This window comes from Melanostigma gelatinosum (genome assembly GCF_949748355.1).
Source record: "Melanostigma gelatinosum genome assembly, chromosome: 16".
In the NCBI taxonomy this organism is placed as follows: domain Eukaryota; kingdom Metazoa; phylum Chordata; class Actinopteri; order Perciformes; family Zoarcidae; genus Melanostigma; species Melanostigma gelatinosum.
Window position 1 is genome coordinate 18,721,069 of NC_136649.1, and position 26,235 is coordinate 18,747,303.

At 44.8% G+C, this 26,235-nt stretch overlaps 2 protein-coding genes across 2 annotated transcripts; one reads left to right on the forward strand and one right to left on the reverse strand.

Annotated features, from left to right (window-relative positions):
* Positions 1–980: 980 nt before the first annotated feature.
* Positions 981–16,369, forward strand: pak6 (p21 (RAC1) activated kinase 6). The gene is made up of 9 exons (XM_079287371.1): positions 981–1,102; positions 8,729–8,976; positions 10,365–11,030; positions 11,587–12,120; positions 12,906–13,039; positions 13,823–13,949; positions 14,031–14,156; positions 14,290–14,424; positions 14,758–16,369. Exons 2-9 carry the CDS (start codon positions 8,773–8,775, stop codon positions 14,923–14,925), a joined length of 2,094 nt encoding a protein of 697 aa, XP_079143497.1. The 5' UTR covers positions 981–1,102; positions 8,729–8,772; the 3' UTR covers positions 14,926–16,369.
* A 384-nt stretch (positions 16,370–16,753) lies between these two features.
* Positions 16,754–18,364, reverse strand: ankrd63 (ankyrin repeat domain 63; the record flags this gene model as incomplete). Its single annotated transcript, XM_079286161.1, has 1 exon — positions 16,754–18,364. One exon carries the CDS (start codon positions 18,362–18,364, stop codon positions 16,754–16,756), a length of 1,611 nt encoding a protein of 536 aa, XP_079142287.1.
* Positions 18,365–26,235: the final 7,871 nt, after the last annotated feature.

Consider the following 26,235-nt stretch of genomic DNA (forward strand, 5'->3'; position numbering starts at 1 on the left):
TTCTGCATGACTTGACCCTAATACATTTTCCTGCTTTGTGTCTGGTTGTATAAATAATTCAGGAAATGATTGTGGTGAAGAGAGAGAGGGGAACGCTTCAGTCAAATAATGAGGATGCTGTAGACTGGGGCAGTGTTGTAACTACAGCTTCTTCATACACAATTATTTTTGGGTCACAATGGACTCCAAAGAGATTGTGAGCATGATGATTGCACCCTCAACAGAAATACCCCCCCCCCCCCCCCTCCTCCTACTTAACACACACAGATACAACAACCCTCCCGCCATCTGCCATCCCTGACCCTGTCATCAATGGATAATGCATTTGACTGAACAGCAGCACACTGGGGCGAACGCAGCGGCACCCTCGTCTTCTCGTGTCACCCACGTTGCGTGCAAAGGAGGCAGAGGGAGAGACGGAAGGCGGAGCAGGTGGATGAAAGCTATCCCAGGTGATGAGGTGTAGCGGAGCTCTCCTCTCCTTACAGTCACTGGAAACCAGCTTAAAAACACACATGCGCACGCTGCTATCAATTCCTTTGCAGCCCAATGAGGGAGTGGGAGGAGGTAGAGAAGGAGGGAAGTGATAAAGAGAGGGAGGGAAAGGGAGGAGGGAGTGTGTGTGAGAGAGAAAGAGAGCGACAGCGAGCCAGAGACGGAGAGGGAGAGGGGGGGGGATGGAAGGAGCTGTATGGGGCCGTGATAGTCTCTCCTCCTGGATGCTGCCTTTTCCCTTCATGGCGTTGTCCCTTCTTTGTACGGTCACCCTGTGTCCCCCGGAGCAGGCACCGGCACACGGACCAGCACTCAGCCACGGAGCCGGGGATGAATCAGCCCCAACAAAGAGCCTTTGAGATGGCAGCGTGTGCTTCTGCCTGGAGGGAGGAACGCATCAGGCTTTCCCAGGCAAGCGGCAGCCTGCAGTGTGCGCTTGCTTGAGAGCCAGCACTCCTCGTCGTTGTATGAGAGAGAGAGAGAGAGGGGGAGAGCGTCTATGTCCATGTGTGAGTGTATAATAGTGTATGTGAGTGTGTGTGTGTGCGCACTCCCGCTTCCAATCCTTCCTGAAGGAGAGAGGCTCTCCTCTTCACTAGACCGCAAGGTAAGGGAGAAGCCTTGTTTTTTTTCTCCTCTTCTAAAAATGATGTATCCCCTTCAGAGCCCGTTTCCTCTTTCCACAGTGAGGACAGTGGGGTAAAGAGGGGGAGGTGGGGGGGGGGAGGAAAAGAGGCTTAACGTCATTGATGAAATGCAGGCTATAGTGTGCTGTCGGTTGGCATCAGCCTTGGTGGAGGAAGAGAAGAAGGAGGTGGAACGGAATGCAGTGCAGCCCAGGTGCTGATGTGGAGGAGAAATGGAGAAATAAAGGTAAGACAGAGAGGGTTGCTGGATGTATTCAGTGATGGATTGCATCTCAAAAGAGCCTTCACCTTAAGCTCACCCCTCCTCTAAATCCTCACATCCCCTTTCTCCCTACGAGTCGTGCCTCTTCTGTCCTCAACCTCGATTTCAAGTAAAAGGATACAACAATCTCATCGACATGGATCACACTTGACAAATACAGACTGTGTCATTGCTATGGGCACTGTGGACAGAAGCTTCCTGTTTTTCTTACCATTGTGTATTCTAGCATGTGTGTGTGTGTGTGTGTGTGTGTGTGTGTGTGTGAGTGTGTGAGTGTGAAGGCTGAGTTCTCGGCTGATCTTTCTGGTCCAACCAGTGCATGAGGATTCAAGCTTCAATCTGTATGTATACTCACAGCCGTAGCAGGATGCTGTGGCAAAGCAGGCACAGAGGAGACGGATGTGACACATTTTGTTTCCAGCGTTTACTTTCATACTGAAATGTGGAAAACCTGTTGTGTGAGAGCTTGCATGAAACGTGGGAGAACTGTGCTCTGTTTGACTCTGAATTTGGGACATTAAGAAACAAGGAATCTGCTCTTGTTGAAAACAGGTTGATAAGTCTTTCTTTTAGTCGCTCTATTAGAAATCCTCAGTGAAAATCAATCTAAGGCTAAGGTGCTTTAAAGAAGTGTATAGATTTTAGTTTTCGTGGGACGCTTTAGCGTCCCCTTTGCACGCGTTCTTATCGACAGAATTGCAACATTCATGCACTTGCTTAGGAGTTGCGACTGCAGACATATACTGTACGGGATCGCCACAAAGGACTGAACTGTATTCTCTGTATTTGTGTTTTTAGGAGTGCAGTTCATAAGTCTGACGATGATGTAACTGAGGCTCTGCACTTCTTAAACTACCATGTGTTTGTGTCTCAGGTTACTCATTGATATTCAAGGAGGAGGAGGGAAAGGGTAGAGGAGGTGACAGAGAAGGTCTCTTTGGAGCATGCACACACACACACGCACACACACACACACACACACACACACAAAGCTGGACATCTGCTTCACTGAGGACGACGTGTACACTCCGAAGTCTGAAGTCGATTAGAAGTTTTTTGGAGGCCGTCTCATGTCGCCCATCTTGCTTTTTCGCTCTCAGTCCAACAGAAAACCAGACTCTAGTGCATGTACCGGGACACTGACTGAACACAACACGCAGGTGTAGGTGGTACATCCTCGCTTGCTGTGTTCACGGTTGTTTTAAGGAATGCTTGTGTCGTGGTCATGTCAGCCGAAGGAGGGGACAAACAGCATTAGCAGCTTAGCGTCGCCACCGGCTGCGAGACGTCAAGCACTGAGGATTAAGACAGAGTCCAAATTAGGACAGCATGCCATGATTCCCCCTCTCTGGGCTGAAACAGCACCCATGCTGTGTGACAGGGGAGTGCAGCCCAGTCGGTGCAGATTGGTGCCACAAAGGAATCGGAGGTTAAAAATGGCTGGTGCTTTGTCCCTGGGAGGGACATGCTGAGGCGTGGGCTAAAAACAATATAAATCAAAGCTTTCATAAGCACATGCGCGTACAGTAAAGCTTGCACAGAGTACTGGCGCATCAATAAATTAGACCCAAGAGAGTAGAGTTGGGCTCGTACCATTGGTCCAGGCTGATCATACGTCTCTACCACCACAGCGTCAAATTGTTCAAAGCACTTGTGAGAGCCAAGAGGATCTTTCATCAAACAGAGTGTTGGTCAGTGCTGCATTTCCGTACTATCCTGCCGAGCCCTGAGCACACGCATTGGTATACAGAATGGAGAAGCATACTTCCCGAGTTAAGAGTTTGTTTTTCTAGTGATGTGTCAGCGTCCAATGAAAGCCCCAGGACACATGAAGTGTTGCTTTTATAATGCCATTATGTTGAGGTGTTTGGAGTCGATGGAGATCGTGCATTTACGTCCACACTCTTCGCTGCGGGTGCACAACAAACTAGTTTTCTGGTCCATTATCTGGTCCGGGAGAATCAGTGCCAACTTGCCAGGTGACAGAGTGATATACGTGCTCTGTTGAGTGTTCTGTCCTCCATTCTCCTTTACTGTGGCTTGTTTACTGCAGACAAAGCTGCTCAAGACGACGGAGAAAAGACATTACATCTTCAAACCGGAGATTGCTTCTATATCCACAAAACTGTGCCACTAAATTGGACAACAAAAAAACGTGTGAAGATGTATTTTCACTGCGCCGACACTTTAAATCTAAGTCATCCTAATCCGCGTCTTTATTCTCTTCATTTCTGTCTTCCCTATTCCATCTCTTGAGTGTCCAGACGCTCCTTTCCTCCCTGATTCTTTCTCCTCCTCCTGTCAATATTAACACAAGACTAATGTGCACTCCTGCGCAGATGTCTGCCCTTGAAAAACTGACATCCCACGTTGTTGGGCACGGGCATCACATATTTTGCGATACTCTTCCAATCCTGAGGCCTTTTTTCTTACTCATTCAGTGCACAAGACAATGACAGACACACTCTTTGAATGTTTACTCTCAGAATGGCAGTGCTCTGAGACTTCAAACCGTTTCCGACTTGAACTGCTTCATACAGAGGTTTGAGTGAAGGACATACCCATGACGCATCGCTGCGAGTTATGTGACATTTGAAATACCCCGAGATACTATCAATGAACTCTCTGTGTGAATATGGGTCATCTCTGCTCAACGGCCAATTTCACAAACTGAAACGTAAAGGCAAAATATGGATATAGTTTCTTGATTACAATTTTTCTCTGACATTTTTCTTCAATCATAATTTGCACACTCTGCACTTTAACCGTGCTTCACTTTTCATAAATTATATACTGAAGATAGTCCATAACGTTCACTTCACGTGTCCTTGGCTCGGGCATGCTCTACATCGTGTCCTTACCCCTGAGTGGAGCTTTTATCAGAAATACTTCGAGGAGGACAGGGAAAGTTGTGGTTTGACCGCTTTATAAAAACCTGGCCCACATCTTCACCTGTGTCTTCTCTTGGCTGCTGACCCTTTTGAATGACTCCTTCGATGTCAAGATCCTCGACCAAGAGTCTGAAGTCATGCTCGTGGCTCTGTGGGGCTATATGTGCAAGCACGCTAACATGCTCCCAATGACAATGCTGACATACTGATGCTATTGAGGTATCATGTTCATTATCGCCATCTCAGAGCATTTGCTAATTAGCAGAAAACAAAAAGTGCAGCTGCATGTATTTGGTCATAAACCTAAGTTTAGGACAGATGGAAAATTTGGACCTGATGAAAAGTCGGGGGGGAAAAATCAAAAGTTGTGCATTTCATCCTTTGCTGTTTGTGTAGCGAATTCAAGGAAATCCACCCACTAATTGTTGAGACATTTTACTAAAAATAACAAACATGGACCTCACAGTGGTGCTTGAGGAAATGTCAGTGAATCGCCAAAGTCGTTGGGATTCATCCTCTGTAGACCTCATGGCAATCCATCCCATATAGTTGCTGAGCTATTTCAGACTGGACCAAAGTGGTGAACCGACCAACCAACCGACATTGCCATCTCTAACCGCGAGCACACGGCTAAAAAAAAGAAAAACGCTAAACTGTGCTCGCAGCCGTAGCCGGATTTGCACAATGGGCAACTTTACAGAGGCAGTATATGTGTGTCATCCGCCAACATTCCTTGTATTCCAAGTGCTTTGCCGCTCATGATGTGTTAGACCACTAGCATGAAATATGCATGAAAGCGACATGTTATTCCATGTCATTGAGTGCAGTTCATTCCATAACTCGTCGTCTCCTCTTGACAATCCTCCCATGTCTGCAGAGGTGACTTCAAAGAGAAAGCAGACATGAACTTAAATCATGAACACTGCTATTGTACTGTCCGGTCACGTCCAGCGCTTGTGTACCTTTTCCATGCCCTCAGATGGCGTGTGTGTAAATATGTGTGTGTACGTACGTGTGTATGTGTGTGTGTGTGTGTGTGTGTGTAACAAAGCACAAGGAAAAGGAAGAGATGACCAACCAAGACCCCTTCCTCCCTCTTGAGAGGCAGTCTCATTACACTCAAAGGGCAGAACGGTCATCATAATGAAGCCGATAGAGAAGCAATCTCTCAGCCCCCCAGCACTGCACTGCAGAGTCTGAAACAGCATATTAGACCTTAATGCTATCTTTACCACTATTAAATAGATGTAGCCCCCTGTAATTTAGCATGGCCGGATTATGCTTGTACGTGCAAGGACAAACACAAAAATAGGATTACCTGTTCTCCATCGTTTCCCACCCTCATCTCGTTATTTGACACGAATCCTGTACGAAATAAACACGCGTCTGGTGATAGGGAGGAGGGGTGGTGGGAGGCATGATGTGTCCTAAAATTAGATCAGTGAAGGACTGAACACCATACTAATCCTGCTAGCGCGGTCACCTGCACACTCACTTACATTTCTGCATGCATGCCAACAAAAAAAAAAGAAGAAGATACAAGCAGAAATCAGGACAAATAGAAAAAATAAAAATCATTCAACAGAGCTCGGAGCACTAACATCGAGCAAATCCAATACCTCTCTTATCTCTCGATCCCCTCCCACTCATCCACAACACAACCTGCTCGGGGTGATTTCAACATGAGAGGAATGCAAGCATGCCCTCTCCTCTTCTGTCATGTTGTCGGTGGGAAACGTATTGATTGCCTGCTTGCATTTCTGCATGGCATGAAAGGCCCGGGCCGCTCTGTCAGGTGAAGAAGCGCTGTCAGTTGGGGGCGGGGGGTAAGTCTGAGATTCATTTGAGCCTGGTAAAGGGATGTATGGCTGTGATTAAGTGGTGGTTCTGCAGAGAAAACGGGATCTATTCGATTGCTTTACCCAATCTGCATGCTCCGTCATCCTTTCCATTTTTTTTAAGGGTTTGTGTTTAGTCACACTTTAGACTTTACAAGCAGACTTGCTTCATACATCCTCATGTGATTTTCGGAGTGAGATTTTAGTTCTTACCGATTTTCAGGTCGCGTATTTGGATCTATGTAAGTTTTTTGCTCCTGCACACAGTTGTAGAGATGGAAATACCTAATGTAGCACAATTTCGGAGTGACCTCATCCTCTTTGGCTCTTCATATCTCTGACAGCAGCTGGCTGAGTTTTGCCTCAGCACTTTGATAGATTCAAGACAAGCCACTGAGGCATAGGGTCAAGTCCCTACAGTTTAGAGAGATGTGACCAGAAAGCGTGATTATGCACTGTGCAAGTTCAGCTCTGTGCATACGTACTGTCCGACGAGCTTACAAATCAATAGAATATTGTTACAAAGACAGTCATACGCTTGGCGGGGTAACAGGGTTCAATAGAAAGCCAGTTGCATGTGATTAAACTTTTAATTAATTTTGCCCAGGCATGAATCAACATGTCTGTTGTGCATGTGCGTGTCTCTGCTTGTCTCTAATATCTCAGTGGTTAGACAAATGAGAATATATAATGAATGCTGTGATATGTTCTGTCCTCTGCTGCTTTGAACTGATGAAGCTCGATGAAGCACGATAGCAGCCGTCCTATTTGTGCGATTATCACCCCACTATAGCTGGCAGTGGAGTACTGTAGCAGTTTGCATTTGACTCATGAGTAAATATTGATCGATCTGCGCTATGTGTAAATATTTGTTCAGGAAATGCCAACATCTGCACGCTGAACAGCTATCTAAGCAGATAGTCTCGTGTGCAGCGGAAAAAGAAAATAACAGAGATTGCAATCTTCTGTTTTGCAGCTTGTTTTCTCAAGCGTTCGTTATTCAAAAAGCAGCCACAATTGGTGCTTAAAAGCCTTAAAAGCCTTTCTGTGTCTGTAGGAGGGAAACTAAATCCCTGTCTCTCTAATACATCCAGGTCTGACTCTAATCTTGGCCCTGACTCCTATCCCCCCTCCTGAGAGCCCTCACAACATAATGTCCCTGTCACATGGCATTAAAGTCCTTCCCAGCGCCACATTAAGTACACAGGGAGGCACAGTGATGCACTTATGCAACACTTAGCGTATTAGCCTTTTGATGGAGTTATCCTCGGATGGGGACACCTCCCTATCCTTACCCCACCTTCCTTTAATGAAGCAGGTTTGGCTGAATGTGACCAGTGGGCCTGACCTCCTTTTTACCCTCTGGTGATGAGACGGGGCGAGTGGAGTAGTCACCGATACAGCTCATAACAGGCGTCGTTGATGCAGATTAGAGCCGCACTGGTCCGAGGGCGGAGGTGGAGAAGGAGGCGGTGGCCAGCGTGATCTCCTGCTGAGCTGCAGACGAGTGCAAAACTCATTTCCTCTACTCCCACCATTTCCCAGTGCATGATGAGAGATTGTATCTGATATTCAAGGGGCACCTTGTAGATTTTGCTGAAATAAACAAGACGAGGAGTCCACAGCCATGCAGTGCTATCATTCTCACAATGATAATGCTGGCATGTTCATGTTAAGCAGGTATAGTGTTTAGTTGAGGTATATTTCAGTTGCAACTGACAGACTGACCAAAAGACCAGCATTGACATCCCTAGAGCCACACAGCTAGCATGGCCAGCCGGAACGTCCTCCATGCTGAAAGCCACATGAAACAGTGTTCATACTAATCATGAGATTTAAATGTGAGTGATTATCTCCCAGTACAGCTGTGCAGCTGAGGAAATTAGATGTAATGTATTTAATCATTTCCCAACACATGAATGAAAAAGAATGCTTAACTTACACAAAACCAGAGTTAGTGGCTCACCAAACTCATGGCCATCCGTCCAAGGATTAAATGGTTACCCTCCCTGCAATCAAGGGCACACAAGCTACTAATTAGGACGGGATATGAAAGAGGTTCATGAAGGATAGCCTAGTATTTGTGTATGTGCATGAGCGTGTGTTTGTGTCTGTGTGTTGTACTCGTCCTGCTAATGCACTGAAAGCTTGTGGGCGCTGGCCAGCTCGGCCGCGTGCCCATCAGTGAAATGGCACAAAGAATGAATGAGCCTTGATTGACCAGATATCCTTCATTACACATGTGCTTACAAATCCATCCACTCTCCTTGGAGCCATTCTCACAGGCACACGTTTGTGACAGCCAACAAGACAGTCCAGGGACATACACGACCCAGACATGGAACAGCTTTTAGATGAACCATTTCAATATTTTCTCCCACGTGGAAAGATCCTCTGTTGTCAGATTGTATTTGAATACACTTGGTCCGAGAGTAGATCATAAAGGAGAGTGGTCAGTCTGTGGCAACCTCGATTTGGTCACTGGGGCAGAAGAGATTTGCCAAAATTTCAAATGTCAAGATTACAGTTACTTGAACATGTGCAGTCTGTAATATTGAGTGCAGTTTATTAAAGGGTGCATTTTTTTCCCTGCAGGGTCATTTTGAAGCAGGCAAGCTGTCGCCCTCGAGGACCTGAGGATGTTCCGCAAGAAGAAAAAGAAGAGGCCTGAGATATCAGCGCCCAAGAACTTTGAGCACCGTGTCCACACCTCATTTGACTGCAAGCGTGGCTGCTTTGTGGGCCTGCCGACGCAATGGCAGAGCCTGATAGAGAACCTGCGCAGACCCAAACCCATGGTGGACCCTTCCAGGATCACAGAGGTGGAGCTGAGGCCAAAGAAGGTACACCACACCTTCCACTCAGCTCTTCATTGCTCTTCTGACCTGACCTTTAACTGATCACTAATAACTAGCACACCATTCAACCAGGCACTCATTAAGCTAAAATCTCAGAGAGACTGATGCATAAAGATATGCTGCCTGCTGTATTGAGGCAGAAGTGACCTTCGGTGCTGCGAAGGCATCCTGATGTCTCAGAAAATGCCACAATCCTCTGATGACAACGTGGAAGGAAGGCTTCCCCCCCTCCGCATCTTTTTGCTTTCATATCTATCATGGGGCTGGGCTGATGACCCTGCTGTGTACACTGACCGTATAATGTTGAATGTTACTCCACGCGGGCAATTATAACAGTCCATGGTGCCTTCCCACAGATGTCAAACAGAAGGGATGAAAAAGTGCACGTAGAGCAAAGGAAATACCAGTCAGTGATAGAGCCTGCAAATCTAAGGATTTCTGTGCTTCACGTAGCAAACATTCGATTCTGTTTGTCACCCTCCAGAAACGAAATAAACATTTTTATTTAATTGATGCCCTGACGTGATTAGTGCTCTTCAAAATGAGAACCATCATGTCAGCATCTAGGTCAGATTTGTGGTTTTAGGAGCGTGATCAAGAGGAGTGTGGTGTTACCCACAAGAACTTTATAATGCAAAAAAAAGAAAAAAACTTTTGGATGAAAATAGAGATTATTGCCTTGAGGAAAAGAGGAAATGTGATGAGAGATTTGAAAAAAATGATGTTGTTGCAACGATTATTACATCTTCTAGAATAGGATATCTCACCAGGGCCATTATCACCTGCCATTGTCTCCTCTCAGAGAGGTGCTGCAGTAGGTGAGATGTCATCTGACCTCTGCACCCTGTGCAGATGTAATGGCACCGAACCAGGGAAACAGGAGAGGCTGTTGACTGGCTGTGAACCCCGAGAGTGACTGATGAGCTACCACACACTCTCGCGTGCAGTTGCTACAATCTCGCTACTCTGGCAAAAGATCTTACGTTTGTCTGATCCTTTTCTGTCAGGGCAGGTTTGCCTTCGCATGCCTGCTATCTATGCATACCATCTGACAGGTCATAGGAATTTTCTGAATTTTGCAACATAGGAACAGTTGTAGAAGCTCTGACTTTATAGTGCATCGCCCGATACATCTGCTTGGTATACGGTATTTAACAGTGTATTGTCAGAATGAGCCACTGGGGAAATGATTTAAGTCGTTGTGTCTGAAGGATGGCAAAGATGTCAGATTACAGATTCTCAAGTCTAAATTTAACTCGCCTCTGAGCAATGATTATGTCACTCTCATTATTCCTTTCAGTCCAAATTCTTTCTAAATATGTGATCATGGCAAGTGCAATGTGATAAAAGATAAATCGCCTCTCCTCTTTCAGACCATTGTGCGGGGGAGCATGATCGGTCACGGAGACTACATCGCAGCCATGATCAATGATATGAACCGTCTGTCTGTGACCAGTTCTAACTCTTTGAGGAAGACCAGCCCCTCGGCCAGGAAGAGGGCCCAGTCACTGGGAAGGCTGGGGGAAGTGAACGAGGGAGACACTTACCAGTACGAGGGCCTGACCCAGGATGATGATGAAGACTACGAGGATGCGGGTCAAGACCAGTGGAGGGACAGGGCCAGGAACATCCACAGTGAAACCAACACCCCCTACTTGGGCATGAAAAGGAGCATCACTCTGCATCCAAATGGGATCTTACCAAAGGCCAAGTCTACATATGAAGTCAGCGTCAGCTCTCTGGAAGGACCCTCGCAACCGCTTCCGTCCCAGAACATCCCGGTGCTGAGTCACGGAGCTTATATGAGCGGTGAGGTGGGCAGCCCTCAGGAGAGAGTGATATGGAAGCGAGAGTTCCAGCTTCCCAGGGGAGTGCCACCAAATCAGAGACCTATGGCTTGTTTTTACAGCCCGGCTATGACTGTACAGCAGCCTCATAGCGATCAAGCGACAGTCACCACGGAGTTTCGGCCCAACGTACCGATGTACATGCACCACCAGAACAGCCCCGGGAGGCCGTTCTCCTCTTATGACCTGAAAGTAAGTCTGACATTACAGCAGTTTCTTTGCACATCTGTGTGGCCAATAAGTGCACAGATAATACATTATTCATAGAATACACAACTTATGCATATTGTTGCTAACGTTATGCACATAATATTACTAGGACTAGTTTGTGCATGAGCTCTGAATCCATTGAATACTAGTTTTTTTGTCAAGCAATCATTTTCAAGCTGAGGTTGTAGAAACTTTAGTGAGGCAGCATATTGATTGGATTTACACTAAAGGTGATTACAGCTCTGGGTTTGACGATTTGATTTGATTCTAGAGTTAAAATGTGAAATGTGGGTTTAAAGTGCCAGTGGGGTTATAAAAGTTGAGAGATGGTGTGTTTGGCAAGATCTCAGCGGGACACTTGGGTTCTATAGCACCATCTTTACATGGGTCATATCAGGTGAAGAGGATGCAGAGTGAGAGGGAAGGACTTGATTTACATTCACTTTTAAAGCAGGTCTTGAACCCCAGGCAGGCGCGGCCAACTCTCTTTCAGCTCCCTGCCTTAATGTTCTTCACCATCTTTTATTTTATCGTTCAGGCAGAGTCGGCAGTGAGGTACCTCTCCGGCTTCCTGCCCACTGGCAACAGCAGTCCTCTTGTCGGCGGCATCAGACCTCAGCGAACTGTGCGCTCCTCGGCTAGCTACACGCTGGGACTGTCTCCTAACATTGGGCTGAGGCCCAATGGGCCTGACCTCTTCCTCAGACACTCTGGATGCCTCAATCCTCCCTACCCCCGGCAAGACAGCCCTTCCCAGCCTCGACCCTCCCCTACGGGCTCACTAGCCACCAGTCCTCCAAGCACATGCTCCCCTGCTTTCAGGCCCCCGCAACATCCTTCACCCAGACCACCACCAGACCCACCAAAGGTGACCCATGAACAGTTTAAGGCGGCCCTGCAGATGGTGGTAGACAAGGGTGATCCACGGTCCTACCTGGAGAACTTTGTGAAGATTGGGGAGGGCTCAACTGGGGTAGTGTGTATCGCTACAGAGAAGCACAGCGGCAGGCAGGTGGCGGTGAAGATGATGGACTTGCGGCGGCAGCAGAGGAGAGAGTTGCTCTTTAATGAGGTACAATATCCAAATACGTACAAAGTGATTCCCAAAAACAAACTGCACAAATCTCAAGCAAACAATGCATTCAAGGCTACAGCAACACATTTGAGGATTCAGGTTTGCTATTCTTTGTGGTCAAGCATGTAAGGGATAATTTAAGTTTATTTCAACTCAGCGTGGCTCTATGGCTCGTGCTTACTTCGCACTCGCCACCTTCGTTGTAGAGATTCAGGAAAACAAGGACTTGCACTGAACAAGATATCTCGAAACAAGCTGAGTGATTCTCCTACAGCTTTTCCATTAAACATGATTTCAGTATTCAACTTTTGAAATGCTCGTCTCCACCTGGAGCATTGATGTTGGCTTTTTTCCCCCCTAAATCTCTACAACACAGATGGCAAGTGTCAGTTAGCATGACCCATTGAGTCATAATAGCCACATTATTGGAAGTGTGTCAGGTTGAAATAAACCAGACTTTTCCATAAATGCTTAGAGGGGTACTCCATTGATTTTACACACTTTAGTTTACCCGTCTACTGCTTGTACAGTTGTAAAATGTCTTCTGTGGATCTGGAGGGAGCTAAAGTTTGTGAAAATAACCCCTGATTGATTATGCTATCTGAGATATCTCGGCTCGGAGAAATTGAAAGAGGTGGGTGCGCCTGATCAATACTAAAAAGTAAAAGTCTGGATATTTTTGACTCTGCAGCACCAGCTTTGTCTCCTAACTTTATAAAAGCTCTACACTAACTATGTCTCTAAAGATGTTGGTACTATAGTGAATGTTTTTCTTGTTGCAGGTGGTCATCATGAGGGACTATCAGCACAGAAATGTGGTGGAAATGTTTAAGTCAGCCCTGGTGGAGGAGGAGCTGTGGGTTATCATGGAGTACCTGCAAGGTGGAGCACTGACCAACATCGTGTCTGAAACTAGGTAAAGGCACCAAGAGATCATCTTGGTCCATCTTAAGAGAGCTGCACTGGTGCATTTCTGTTTGGTTGTGATATCGCCTTTAACTAAATCAACCACAAGGGGGTAGTGTGGTATCGACTGCTGAGTGATCAGTGTTCATACTAGCAGCACCAAGACTCAAAGAGATTGTCACTCATCCCTCTCTCTCACCCGATGTCTGCTGCTTTCCTCTTAGGAAAAGTAATAATTCAATGACATCATCGCATACATGCATGTTAAGATGCCATGTGGAAAGCCAATTGTGGTTGAGGATCTGATTCCTTGATGCCGTCACATTTTCCAGTAGTGCATGCATCAAAAAAAAAGGAAAACTTATCGACCAGGAGAAGGGAGTCGATTATGTCAGACCAGATTTCTTTGTGCCGTCAATGTATTTTATGTTATTAGCAGATGGCTGGCACGATCTCCATGGGATGACAGCAGGGTTAGATCGCTTGACTTAAAAGGGATGGAAAAATGTCTCTCAAGCAAGACGCCATATGAAATGAGCCAACTGTCACAGCCACCGTTTGTCAAAGATAATCAGTATATTGACAGGACAATCAAGAATACCCCTTATTCTTGATTCATTGGTCATTCTGCTGTGTGGGAGTTGTTGTTTTGAACCTTCCCCTCTTTATCGTTGCCTTTAATGCGCGGTGATTCATGGGATTCAGCTTTCTCAGCTGTTGATTTGTCGTAACTCTGAATGGAAAAGTGTGAAATGTTAATGTGAAATCTGTTTGCGTGTGCGTTATCCTGCAGGCTGAGTGAAGAGCAGATTGCCACAGTGTGTGAAGCTGTTCTGCAAGCCCTGGCCTATCTGCATTCACAGGGAGTCATCCACAGAGACATCAAGAGCGATTCTATACTACTCACATTAGACGGAAGGGTAAGATATTGTATTACTCTTTCTTTCTTTTTTGTTTTTCGCTGTCTTGATCGTAAGGTCTTTCTCTTGTTCCCCCCCCAGGTCAAGCTGTCAGACTTTGGCTTCTGTGCTCAGATCAGCAAGGACATCCCGAAAAGGAAATCTTTAGTGGGAACACCCTATTGGATGGCTCCCGAGGTCATCTCCAAATCACCATATGGCACTGAGGTGAGGACGCCCACATTCAAATGCACTCATGCTGAATAACAACGGTGATCTCTGTCATGTGGCGTAAATGCCAACAGTGGCAATCTCTGCTGTAAGATCTGTAACATAATTTACATGTGTGATCCTGCACCAGGTGGACGTTTGGTCGATGGGCATCATGGTGGTGGAGATGGTGGATGGAGAGCCCCCGTACTTCAGTGAAACCCCTGTAGCAGCTATGAAGAGACTGAGGGATGAGCTGGCTCCTACTGTGCGAAATGTCAGCCAGGTACAAGAACAGACAGACATACCTGCAAAACTAGTAATATTCCAGTCATCCTCAGCTGTGCTTGTACACTGTACACTGGGTTTAGCGCTAATAAGCAAATGCTAGCATGCTGATATACCAAATTAGGACTGTGGAGCTGCTAAACATTATCGTGATACAACATTATCAGCAACAATATCTGATACGACGCTCACATTTTCATTGTGAGCATGTTAGCATATCGCTGTACCTAAGCACAGTCTCACAGAGCCAGTAGTTTAATTATTGTAACAAATAACGGGCGCAGCAATTCATTGGTGTTGAAGTACATGTACCTATTGCTCTCTGGTCCAGATCTCCCCCGTTCTAAAGGACTTCCTGGACCGTATGCTGACTCGGGACCCCTTTGAGCGGGCCACCGCCACTGACCTGCTGGAGCACCCCTTCCTGCTGCAGAGCGGCTCACCTCAGTGCCTGGTTCCACTGGTGGAGCAGTACCGCAAGCGCATGTCCCGTTGCTGACCCCGTGGGGCTCCCGCTACCCAACACCCACCTTCAGTCTGACCTGAACAGGCGAGGACCAGGTCCAACTCTAGCACCCTAGCCAACGGGAGATCAGCCCCAGGGAACGCAGACCCAGACAGCATGTTGCTGCCAGAGTGATGGTGGCAGGACGGCAAGTTTGGTTGACAGACACCGCATGGTCTCAGGCATGAGAGAAGCACTTTAGGAGTGAGATAAAGGCAGCATGCAGTTCCTCACCTCTCAACCGAATGTTGATTGATTTACTGTTACATTCAGTGGGATTCAATGCAACACAACATGGTGCATATCAGCTGAGAGCAAAAATCAATATTCCATGTAACCATATGTAATGAACATGCACTACTCTAAAGATCCTTTCTAGTGTTCATAGCGGGCAGTATTGCTAGCAGTGTAAAGCTTATGAAGCTGTTAGGCTCCACGCCACAGTAGCTCATTGTGACATTATTAAGGAAGAATAAAGTTACCTCTGCACACTCACACTCTCTGTTGTGGAAACACGACAACAACCTGGTCAGTACACTCTACAAACACTGACGGTAGACTATTTGCATGGCCAAATGGAGGCACACCTGGCCTGATGTGAATGCTTGAATATGTACCAAACTGGGACGTGAAAGACAATTCTCCATTATTAGCATAATAAATGGGTAGATGAAAGCCCAGCTGCTACTATTGGGCTATTGGAACATCACCAGTTCCATATTTATCTCTTTTATATTTATTCTTTATTTCCAAAAGGTGTTGTGGGTTGTTTGTATGATGTGAATTGCAAATAAGGTTTCATTATTAAGTATGGACTTCAAACATACGCAGATAAATTAATAATGTAAATAAAAATACTGAATATTAGGTCATTGTACCTGCTGATCTACTGCAGTAAATTATATGAGATGAATTCAAAATTCTACTTTTCTTTACTGAAATGTGAGTGTATAGTTGTATGTATGTGTGCATGTGTGTGTGTGAGCACATGAGCACATGGATGTGTGTGAGGTGACATCTCAGTGTTTGCTTCTGACACAACCCTCTTTGTATTGTGACGGACTTTTTAAAAATCACAAGACGTGTGCTGTTGCGCCTCCAGGAGATGTGTATGACTGTATTTGCATTTGTTTGCCGAGATAAAGCACACAGGCCTGGCATGTGATGCTGCAGGACGTTCACCTGCTGAGAGACACTTTGCACATAGTCTTTGTATTCTGACACGGATACATGTTTCTATCTCTGTGTGGATCATCCATGAGAAAGAGAATTACACATTTTAATTTTGTATGAATCAATAAATGATGCATATTGATTCGGAATTCATATTATCCTGCATTTTCCATCACTCACACTCACACACACATACGCATGCATGAACACTGGTGTTTTCAAGTATTTATTCGGTATTCAGCTTGAATCCTACAGTACACAATCAGTGAATATGTTTAAGCAAAATACATACAATATTTCTTATAAACACATAAGCAATATCAAATACATTTATTTCCAGATGAATCGTATATATATAGATATGTGAAACAAAAATAATAATTTTCACTGACTCACAGACTGATGATCTCTAAATTTATAAATTATTTAAAATATAGATTAGCAAAATTGTATGTATGTAATTGAACACTTAGCTTTAAAACCTCTTGATTTTTATTGATAAACACTGAAAAAAGTAATGAACTGCAACATAAGCAAAAGATTAGTATTTCCTCTGAATGAATAAAACATAACACCAAGCAATCAAACTGCGTTGTCAGAATTTTTGAGCGCCGTAAAAATGTCCCTATTAGCCAGACATTGTGATATTCTAATCGAGGGCGGACTGAGATGAGTAGCTTTCAAACTCACACTTCACACCACTGATGCTGTCAACGCTCGGCTGGCTGTTGACCCGCTGGTGTGTGTGAGAGAGAGGGAAAGTTTCGGAGCGGGAAATCCGCCCTCGGCCGTTTGAGGAGCCGGCCGAACAGTCTATCACCAACTTCATGAACTCAGGTGCGGTAAATCGACGCCGCAGTCTGGTCCCAAGGCCCATGAACCCCGGCGTACGGTTTGGGATCTTCCCGGTCTCCATCTCCTCTCTGGCAAACAGCAGTTTGTTGTGTCTGCCGGTCGAGCCAAAGCTTCCCCTCTTCTGTTGCTCTCTTCTGCTTGATGTAGCTATGTCATTCGTCTCTTCTCTCTGTGATTTGACAGTCTCATCGAGTGCTCTCACGGGCTGACTCTTGCCGTTTAAAAGAGGTTTTGGCGCTGAGACCTTTTTGTTAGCATCATTTGTCAGGCCCCGGGTGTTCCCTTGACATTCCATCTTGTCTATCAGGCATCTCTCATCCTGTAGCGATCCTCTCTTTAATTTGCTGGCTGACAGGTTGATGTCGCATACATCACCCTGATAGGACTGCTTTCTGCTGCTCAGATGGTCCAGGTTAAATGACTTTGTTTTTCCCCAGAGAGGAAAAGTTACTGGTGTTTGCTCCTGGAGTCCAATGTCTCGGCTGACATCTTTCTGGCTTGGCTCAAGCAGAGAGTTCAGTGTTTTAGGTTTTGGCTCTCGAAGGTGGCAGTTCTGCAGTTGTTTGGCAGTGAAGAGATTGCTGTGATCCTCCTCAATCTTGCTTTTCTCTATCTGAGGAGGCAGAGCCCAGCTGTGGCGATCGTTATCGTCTTGAGACTGGCTCCTGGGGCATCTGAAGTGGTTCCGAAGCCCACGGCTGTCTCCAATCTTCAGCTGTCTCTGAAATACCACAGGCAGTTGGTCTTCATTGTCACTCAGCTGCTTGGAGAACCTCTCCAGAACATGCCTTGGGAGCCTGTTAGGCAGCCGGCACTCTCCTTCACCGATGGTACCTGAATCAGCAGGTGGATCATCTGTGGCAACACTCCTCCTGGAAGGAAAGTTCAGAATCTGCACACACTGGTTGTGTCCAAAAAATTTGGCCACCTCGATGGCGGAATGACCAGCATTATTGGCTCTGTTCAGCCTCAGTCCCAGTCTTTTGAAAGACCGGACCAGGAACTCCAGAATGTGGTTGTGCCCAGAAAAGGCAGCATACATCAGAGCACTGTTACCCCAGGCATCAAAGACTTCTGGGTCAGCATTGAACTGCACTAGAAGCTTGACCATGTCCAGGTGACCCATCTCACAGGCATGGCTCAGGGCAGTCCGTCCGTCCTCATCCTGGCAGTTAACATCAGCACCTTTCTCCAGCAGAAGCCGGGTGAACTTGGCCCTGGTACCGGGGTCTTGCAGGCAAACCGCGAACATGAGCGGGGTGCGGCTGTTTTCTGTCTTGGAGTTGATGATCCGTCCGTCCAAAGCGTCCAGGATGAAGCGTGCAAGGTGAACTTTACCACCGTGCATGGCATCAAGGAAGGTCTTGGTGCCAGAGCCCTGGCGTAAATCTTTTGGCCGCATCATTCTTGAACAGCTACTTGCGGAGCTGAGCCAAGACAGAAGGTGATAAATCTGGAGAGAAAGTGTGCAGCAAGTTCTCAGAGATTCTCCGTGTTGACAGTGAGTGCATTTACCTCAGAGTAAGACTCAGAGAGGAGCTGCCAGTGTTTTTATACCTCCCTCTCCACATGCCCTCCCCACGTCGCCTAGGAAACAAACGTCTGAGGACCATTATGCAGTGGCAGCATCCATTCAGCCCGAGCACGCTCTGCCTGGAGATACATGTATGCTATTTGAACAGAATAATTACTGAAAGAGAAAAACATGGCCTTTGTTTTTCTGTGAGGTCTGAAAGGTTAACTCAGATGCCCCACTTTTGCTTTTCTTTGATGCAAATTTGCTTAATTAACAGATTCCTGCTGCTAAAATTATAATAATGATAATAATCCAATATAGAAAATGACAGCATTTTCGGAAACCTATGAACAGGGCATTGTGTTGAGTCCCATTCCAAGACAATACTGTTATCAGGACTCTCACCAAAGGTTGGAAGGAAAATTAACATTTAGATTTTTTTTTCTTGCCAATATGCCTCTTATTATTAAATGCAGCATCCATCCTCCACCCTGTGGTTCTGCTTGCATTTTGCTTCAACCACAAATCATAATCCAGTGAAAATTCAAGTTGTTTATTGCATCTTTTGCCAAGGCTTGTGTGCAAAAAAGTGAAAAGGACCCCTTTTGACAGCTGTTTCTCCTCCACAAGAATTTCATTTTAATTGCTAATATAAATCTCAGCAGGGCTAAAACTGTGCCAAACAGTAGAGGTGAGAGAAACATTGCCGGGGTTCAACCTCTCTCACTGTTCACCATCCGGCTTCATCAACCCCTCAGCGGGTCCTTTATGCAGCACCGAGAGCCGTTCAGTCATCTAAACATGGCTGATATTCAACAGAACGACACTTCCTCCTGGGTGTCTTACAGTCTATTCTGGGCTATTCTATGTACTGACATGTCTTTTTCATCATAAAGAAATATCTCAGCCACATCTTTTTATGATAAGGTCATATAATGGCTACATCTCAATAGGCTTAAATTCTTACAATGCCAGAGATGCCACTCTAGATTTAACTTCACAATGCCTGGATCCACAGCTGTTATGTGCTCAGGATTAATTCTCTGCCTTCAAAGCATATATATATATATATATATATATATACACACAGTATATAGGAAAGTAGTCCTATAGGTAGTACCTCAATCCAGATAATACAATGGTAAAAATGAATAAATAATAGAAGTAGACCTATGAGATGAATGGAACATAAAGCTCTGCTTGTGATTAAACAAGATTAAGAGTCTACAGCCCTGTTGGCAGCTCTGTGAGGCCGGACTGATGTGAAGTGTCACTTTGAGCTAAAAGCTAACGTCAGACATTAACAATGCTAACATGGTGTTAAGATGGCTTAATGTTTACCATCTTGGCCCATCTTCATTCAGCCTGTTAGAGCACGCTAAAGGCACTGACTGCCTGTGCCAAATTTCCTGGCAATCCATGTTCATGACTCAAAAGTGTGAACCTCATGGTGGCGCCAGAGGAAAATTCAGGAAACACTAGAGTCATTAGGATTCATCCTCTTGGGATCATGAATGTCCAAACAAAATGTCTTGGCAGTCCATAATAGTTGTTGAGATATTTCAGTCGGGACGAAAACGGTCTGACCAACATGGCCATCCTGAGAGCCACACCATCTTTGTGTGGCTTATAAATCGATTATTATATGTATAGCACTTGTTTACAGTCTACTGTTTTTCTGCAGCAACCCTCTCATTCCTCATCATCCCAAAAGGTATTTACCTGGGTTGGAATATTGTGTGAAAGCTGTCAGAGTAAACTGAACTAATCTTCATGTTCTCGGAATAATCTTTTTTAAAGTTTTATGTATGCTGAGCTGTTCAAATGATGCCTAAACGTACAACCACTACCACCGCTAAAGCTGTACCGTTTACACAGAGATGGCTCCATGGATGAATATCGATAATGTCATATTCTGACCCTGTAGTATAACAGAATATCATGATGGAAATGACTGTTGGACTAGAGGGGCTGAGGACGTCCCAGATGGCAGTCATCCAGTTTTGGTGAGCATGGTCCCAATTTAGCCTTGTCTTTCAGATTTTATCTGAAGTGTATTAAAGAAGAAAGAAGAAAGAAACATTCCTTTATTAGTCGCACAGAAGGGGAAATTATTCTCTGCATTTGACCCATCCCTGTATATATAGGGAGCAGTGGGCTGCCCATGCAGGCGCCCGGGGAGCACTTAGGGGTTCAGTGTCTTGCTCAGGGACACTTCGACACAGGACACGGTGCAGCTGAGGATCGAGCCGGTGACCTTGCGGTTGGGGGGGACAACCCTCTCTACCCAGTAAGCCACGGTCACCCCCTAAAAATCCATTAAATCCTAAAAATCCATCCTAAAAAATTGAATCCACTTTAAGATATTTTGTGTGTACAGAGATGCCAATTAGCACACTGCTGTTGCACTGAGCTGTTCATTGAATTCTTTGTGGTCATCGTGTTAGTTTGAATGAGTCGCACCATTCTGCGCCAATCTCTCACATATCAAGCAGTCATACAATCACATTCAAAGCCTCTTGCTGCAGATCATGCGCCTTGTCATCTTAATATTCAATGTAACAATAACTGAACCTCTTGACTTCAATTGCATGCTATATACCAAAGTTGCATTGTGCTCTTTAGTTTCTAGACTTTCAAGACATTCAAATCATTACTGCCGAGTGGATGTAGTCTTTCATGTGTAACATGCATGTTGATCAAGTATCACACCACAGGTTCTTGAGTGTGACTGTGGAAATAATTCACTTACATCCCGCTTTGCATACCAAGTAGGTTAAGTAGGATAACTCTGCCTGTCTTCTTCTACATAGGACATTAAATGTATGCTGACAAAATCATGAAAACAAGACTCCCCCATCAGCTCAGTCCTACAGTATTACTTGAAGGGTAAATGTAGAGCAAAACAGCGGAGGACACCTCTCGGATAAAACTGTGTGGTGTCACAGTCCTCCTTCAATGGGCAACTCTGTAGGAACACTATCACCAGAAAAGAGTGGTCCAGGAAACAGTAGGCGATAGCATGATATTAAATATGACTTTTTTACCGAACAGTGTTTTGAATCAGTAATCAACAGTAAAAAAAGGAAAAGCCTCTATGCACGTCATGAAACCACTCTTGCATCCAGTCACTGAATGTGAAAAAAATGAACCAAACTGAAATTTATGCAATGTGGATGAAAATATTCAGAATGTGAATGAGTTGGTACCATGAGACTTGTTAATTCGTCAGATGTATGCAATAAAGCAGAGATGTCATGGTAAATACCTGATCTCCCATTCATTGCGGGCCTGGCCCCAGCAGGAGCCACTATGAATGCCTGATCAGATATGAAAACTGGTGTCAAGTTAAGGTGTTATCCGCAGCCCTAAATGTCTTAATCAGCCACTGGGGAGAATCCACCTTCAGTGACGCAAAATCAACAGGCTCTTTCCAGAAACAATTGTAAATGGAACACTGAGCTGAACACCCTTGGTAACTCCACTTAGCTACGAACACCTGGGACTAAATTAGTGTGCGAGGAGAGGGTAGGAAATGGAGTTCATTTGGGAAACTAGATTTAACAAGGCCCATTCACTGTAACTAAAACTGTTTTTCTTCCCGGTGACTCAACATGCCCGTCATCCTCCGTGGACTACCTCATCTTCTGCCTGCTAATTGAGCACACCTGAGAATGACATGGTTTAGGCTCTCACCTGCTTTGCAGTGTGAAAAACAGGATGCAACTGTGACGTTTGTTTTCAATGCCCTGCACAAATTAATTCAGTAAAAAATATTGGCAGCTAAGGTCAAAGTTACTCAATCAAGTTTCAATCTCTAACCTGATAAAATGACACTTCGCTAGCACATGTCACCGTTATTACAGACTTCTTGTTTCTGCCTTATGGCCACATTTCAAATCACAGCAAAAGACAATCTGACTTTGTTTCCCCACAGTCATGCATCATCTCGACACAGGTAGCTCTGTCATCTGAGCAGTGGGGGATAACAGCTCCTGCTGGGGCAATAGCACTGAGTTGATGCATTCGTATTCAGCCAGAACAATCATGTGTCTGTGTGTCCATTCGGTTTCTCTAATGCCCTTTGATTTGATACAAGGACACAGTGGTCTTCGGTTGAATGGGTATTTCGCACGCCTTCCCTTCCGGGAAAGAGGCAGCAGCTGGCCCGCTGTCGCTGTGTAACCATGGTGTGCTTGTGTCATCTCTAAGGTGGATGCGAGGTCACTGTCGCTGCCCCATAGCGGAGAGCAGACGTCATGTTTAACAGCTGTATCTTTTTACACAAACTTCCAACCTTTATGAAAGACACTTTGCTGTTGTTTTTTAGTGTTTGTTTCCTGATAAAAAAATGTATCAAAGGCAGACATTGTTCGATTTTTTATTTCTGTCACAAGACCAAGGACAGATCTTGAGGCAGAGCTGGAGTGAGGACAATTACATAGAGTTACAGGGTTGCAGCTGAAGACCCTGACAGCACACCAGGAGCTGCCACTCACAGGGGCCACGGATATGTTATTGGCCATGAGGCGGGGCCCTCGGCGCCTTTGCTTTCTCTGCTCTCATCAATTATCGCCCTTACTCAGGCCTTCCAGACTGCCACAACCAGATGGTAAACAGTATGCAGGTCCCTCAGCCTTTGGATTAAAGGGGGCTCTAATATCAGACTGAGACATTTTGGACAACAGAGAATTAGCACCTATGGGATGACCGGCCTGCGTTCTTCTGCCACGGCAAGGGGGGGGGGGGGGGGGGGGGGGGTGATAGTAGTTCAAGAGGGAAAGCGGCATAGCAGAAGGGAAGTGCAAAATGCAAATACAGACAGAATTTTTGGTCATTTTGCACAGATGAGCCAATATATTATTTATCTGAAGAAAAACAAATGGTATCTACACTGCATAAGATGTCACAACTTTGCAGCAACACTAGCAGCATGTCTCTCAGGGTGGCGGTCGGTGGGTCGGTCCACCACTCTGGCCTTGACGAGAATATCTTTGCTGGATGGATTATTATGAAATATTCTATGGTTATTCATGTTCCCTTGCAACAATTTAGGTGATCCTCTGGCTTTTTATCTACCACCGTCCATAATCATGTCAAAATTTCCATTTTGACATTTGGTTTATGCAAACCTAATGCCATTCCCACCAGCCTAATACGTACATTGTGTTTAGTGCTAAATGTTAGCATGCTAATACACTAAACTGACATGGTGCCCATGGTAAACATACCTGCGAAATATCACATTTTGGGAAATACACTTGCTGAGAGTGAGATGAGAATATGCATACCAGCTAGAGCTGGGAGTTGACTAGCCCAGCTTAGCATAACAACTGTAAGCAGGAGGAAACAGCGAGTCTGTCTCTCTCCGAATTCTTTAAAAAGTCGCAATCATTGTGAACCTGTTAGCAAGCTTATTAGCATGTAGCTCAAAGCACAGCTGCACGAACACATTTTCTGACTGCTGAAGATCCTGCTAGGTTAAAATCTCACTTGGCCTAAGTACAATTACATACATTTGCATCCAACTATCTTCCTGCACAATCAATATTCATATCATTTTAGCTTAAAATAAGGTTTAATATATGCATATACAGCAACACATTTCCTGATAAAGCAGACTTGTCAGCAACAGTTCTTTATTTTTATCCAAAAATACACGTAACAGACAAAGGATGTCTCAGACGTCCCAGTAATAAAACGTGGTTTCCTGTTGAACAAGAGGACTTGAATCTGTGTCAACAATATGTTTTTCCTCGCTGAGCCTCAGTGCTATTTCCAATGAGCCACCTGTACCCTCTCCTTAATCTATCAGGTCTGACGGAAATTCCTTTCCTGCAATGATGCGGAAGAGATGGAGGGCCAGAGAGTTCCCTCTCCATCTCCCACCTGACATGCCCTATTTGTGGCCTTGCGGGCACGCTCACCTCTGACAGCTCAATAAATTGCACAAATGGATAACAAATGTATTTGTTTGATGGCCACATTGTGCGGAGATTGGTAACGCTCAGCGGCACCTGGAGTAAAAGTCTGCCACGCAGTTACAGCCGTAAAGGATGTACCAGCAAATGGCAAGTTTGGCTGGGTCAGAGGAGAAAACAGAATAAAAGCACCCGGAGGCTTTCAGAGAATAACAGATGCCAGGTTTCATTTCACCTGATGTCTCGACTGCTGACACCGTCTCATCTTATATCTTCCATCTTATATTCCCTCAGTCCATCATTTTGTGGACTTTGAGTTAAAAGGAATCCTTTTTTTGTTTTGTGGTCAACTTTTTATTGATTTAAAATATTTAACACAATTCTATGTTTTAATGCACTGAATCTGGCGGAAAGTGACAGATGGCAACATTTACAACAAAGGAAGACCATATCAGTCAAACCTCACCTCAAGAGACCAAAGCTCTGTAAATAGCAACGCTCCATGCGCCCCCGAAGGAACTTCATTTCTTTATAAATGAACTAATGGCCCTGAGGCCCACGACTATCCATTCTCTCCACCACATGCTCTGTTCAGCGTTCACCTTCCATCTGCTTCAAACCAACCATTCCTACAGTTGCTGCCCTATGGAGCAGAAACGCAAAAAAAACAGAGAAATTAAGTGGCAAAATGAACTGATGATTATTCTTGGACAGCTTCAAACAGACAGCCACCGTGTGCGTAGACTGAAGAATGGAAAGGCTGTTTGGTTAACTGCATGCCTTTCCAAACTTTATTCAAGTCCCTGCAGTCGAATATGTGTTTTGCCGATTGTTACTTCCCTGCATGTCTGACCTTCATTGTGTAAAATGATTTATGTGCAGTATTTGACACTATGATGTTGAAGTGTTTTCACAGCTTCTGAAGAGGAAAACATTTGCTGTGCTCACCATAGAGTTTAAAACGAGAGTTACGAATGTAACTACGGTTCTATTTCATCCTTTCTGACCGCCAGAGGCCAGTAAGGATGAAATAGAACCTGCATGCAGCTCGACGTGACTTTGTTACCTGAAACTTACCTTTGTGGAAAAACCTTATTGGTGGAAAGAGTACTTGAATATTGTTCTTAAGTAATGGTACTGTTACTTTAAATTAATTTAACACAAGTAAAACAAGTACAACATCTACAACAAGTCCCTTTCTGTCCAAAGCAACAGATGGGCACTCTGCAGCCTGTGCATACAGCTAATCATCAATTATGTAAATGTAGCGAAGTACGATATACTTGTGATGAATAAAAAGGAAAACTACTAACTCTTTTAAAGATACTCCAAAAGTAAAAGTAACATTACATGAAAAAAAAACGACTTTGATACAGTAACTTCCACCCCTGCTTATTAGACACAATATCTTCGTTTGTCTCTTTAGCTGGCCTGGCATGGCATTTTACACTTCTTTTTTTTCGTTCTTTTGCAGGAAACAAACAAATGAGATGTTAATAACTGAGCTTCAGAGGCACTGGTAGATGGATTGTTTTTCCCCCCTGTTTTCAGTTGTGTGCTAAGCTAAGCTAAATGGCTAGCTGTAGCTTCATAACTTTTAGCAAGAAAACCAATAAGTGATTTGTCCTGAAGCTCGAACTATTCGTCTGAAAGTGTGCCAGTAAACAAAGGTTTTATAGTTTGGCTCTTTTTCTGGAGATTTAATTTGATTTGAGTGCTTGAAAAGGTTTTTTTTATAGATTGCCTTTAATGTCAAATAAAAACTTTTGACATTGACTTAAACTGTTAACGCTATGACTGATTAAATTGATTTATTACACAGGCCTATCTTTGTTTTTT

Excerpts from the sequence above, each read along its gene's own strand:
- pak6 (XM_079287371.1), top strand. The coding sequence starts at position 8,773 with ATGTTCCGCAAGAAGAAAAAGAAGAGGCCTGAGATATCAGCGCCCAAG. Across the intron at positions 13,950-14,030 it reads TACTCACATTAGACGGAAGG|GTCAAGCTGTCAGACTTTGG; the intron begins GTAAGATATTGT and ends TTCCCCCCCCAG. Across the intron at positions 14,425-14,757 it reads CTGTGCGAAATGTCAGCCAG|ATCTCCCCCGTTCTAAAGGA; the intron begins GTACAAGAACAG and ends TCTCTGGTCCAG.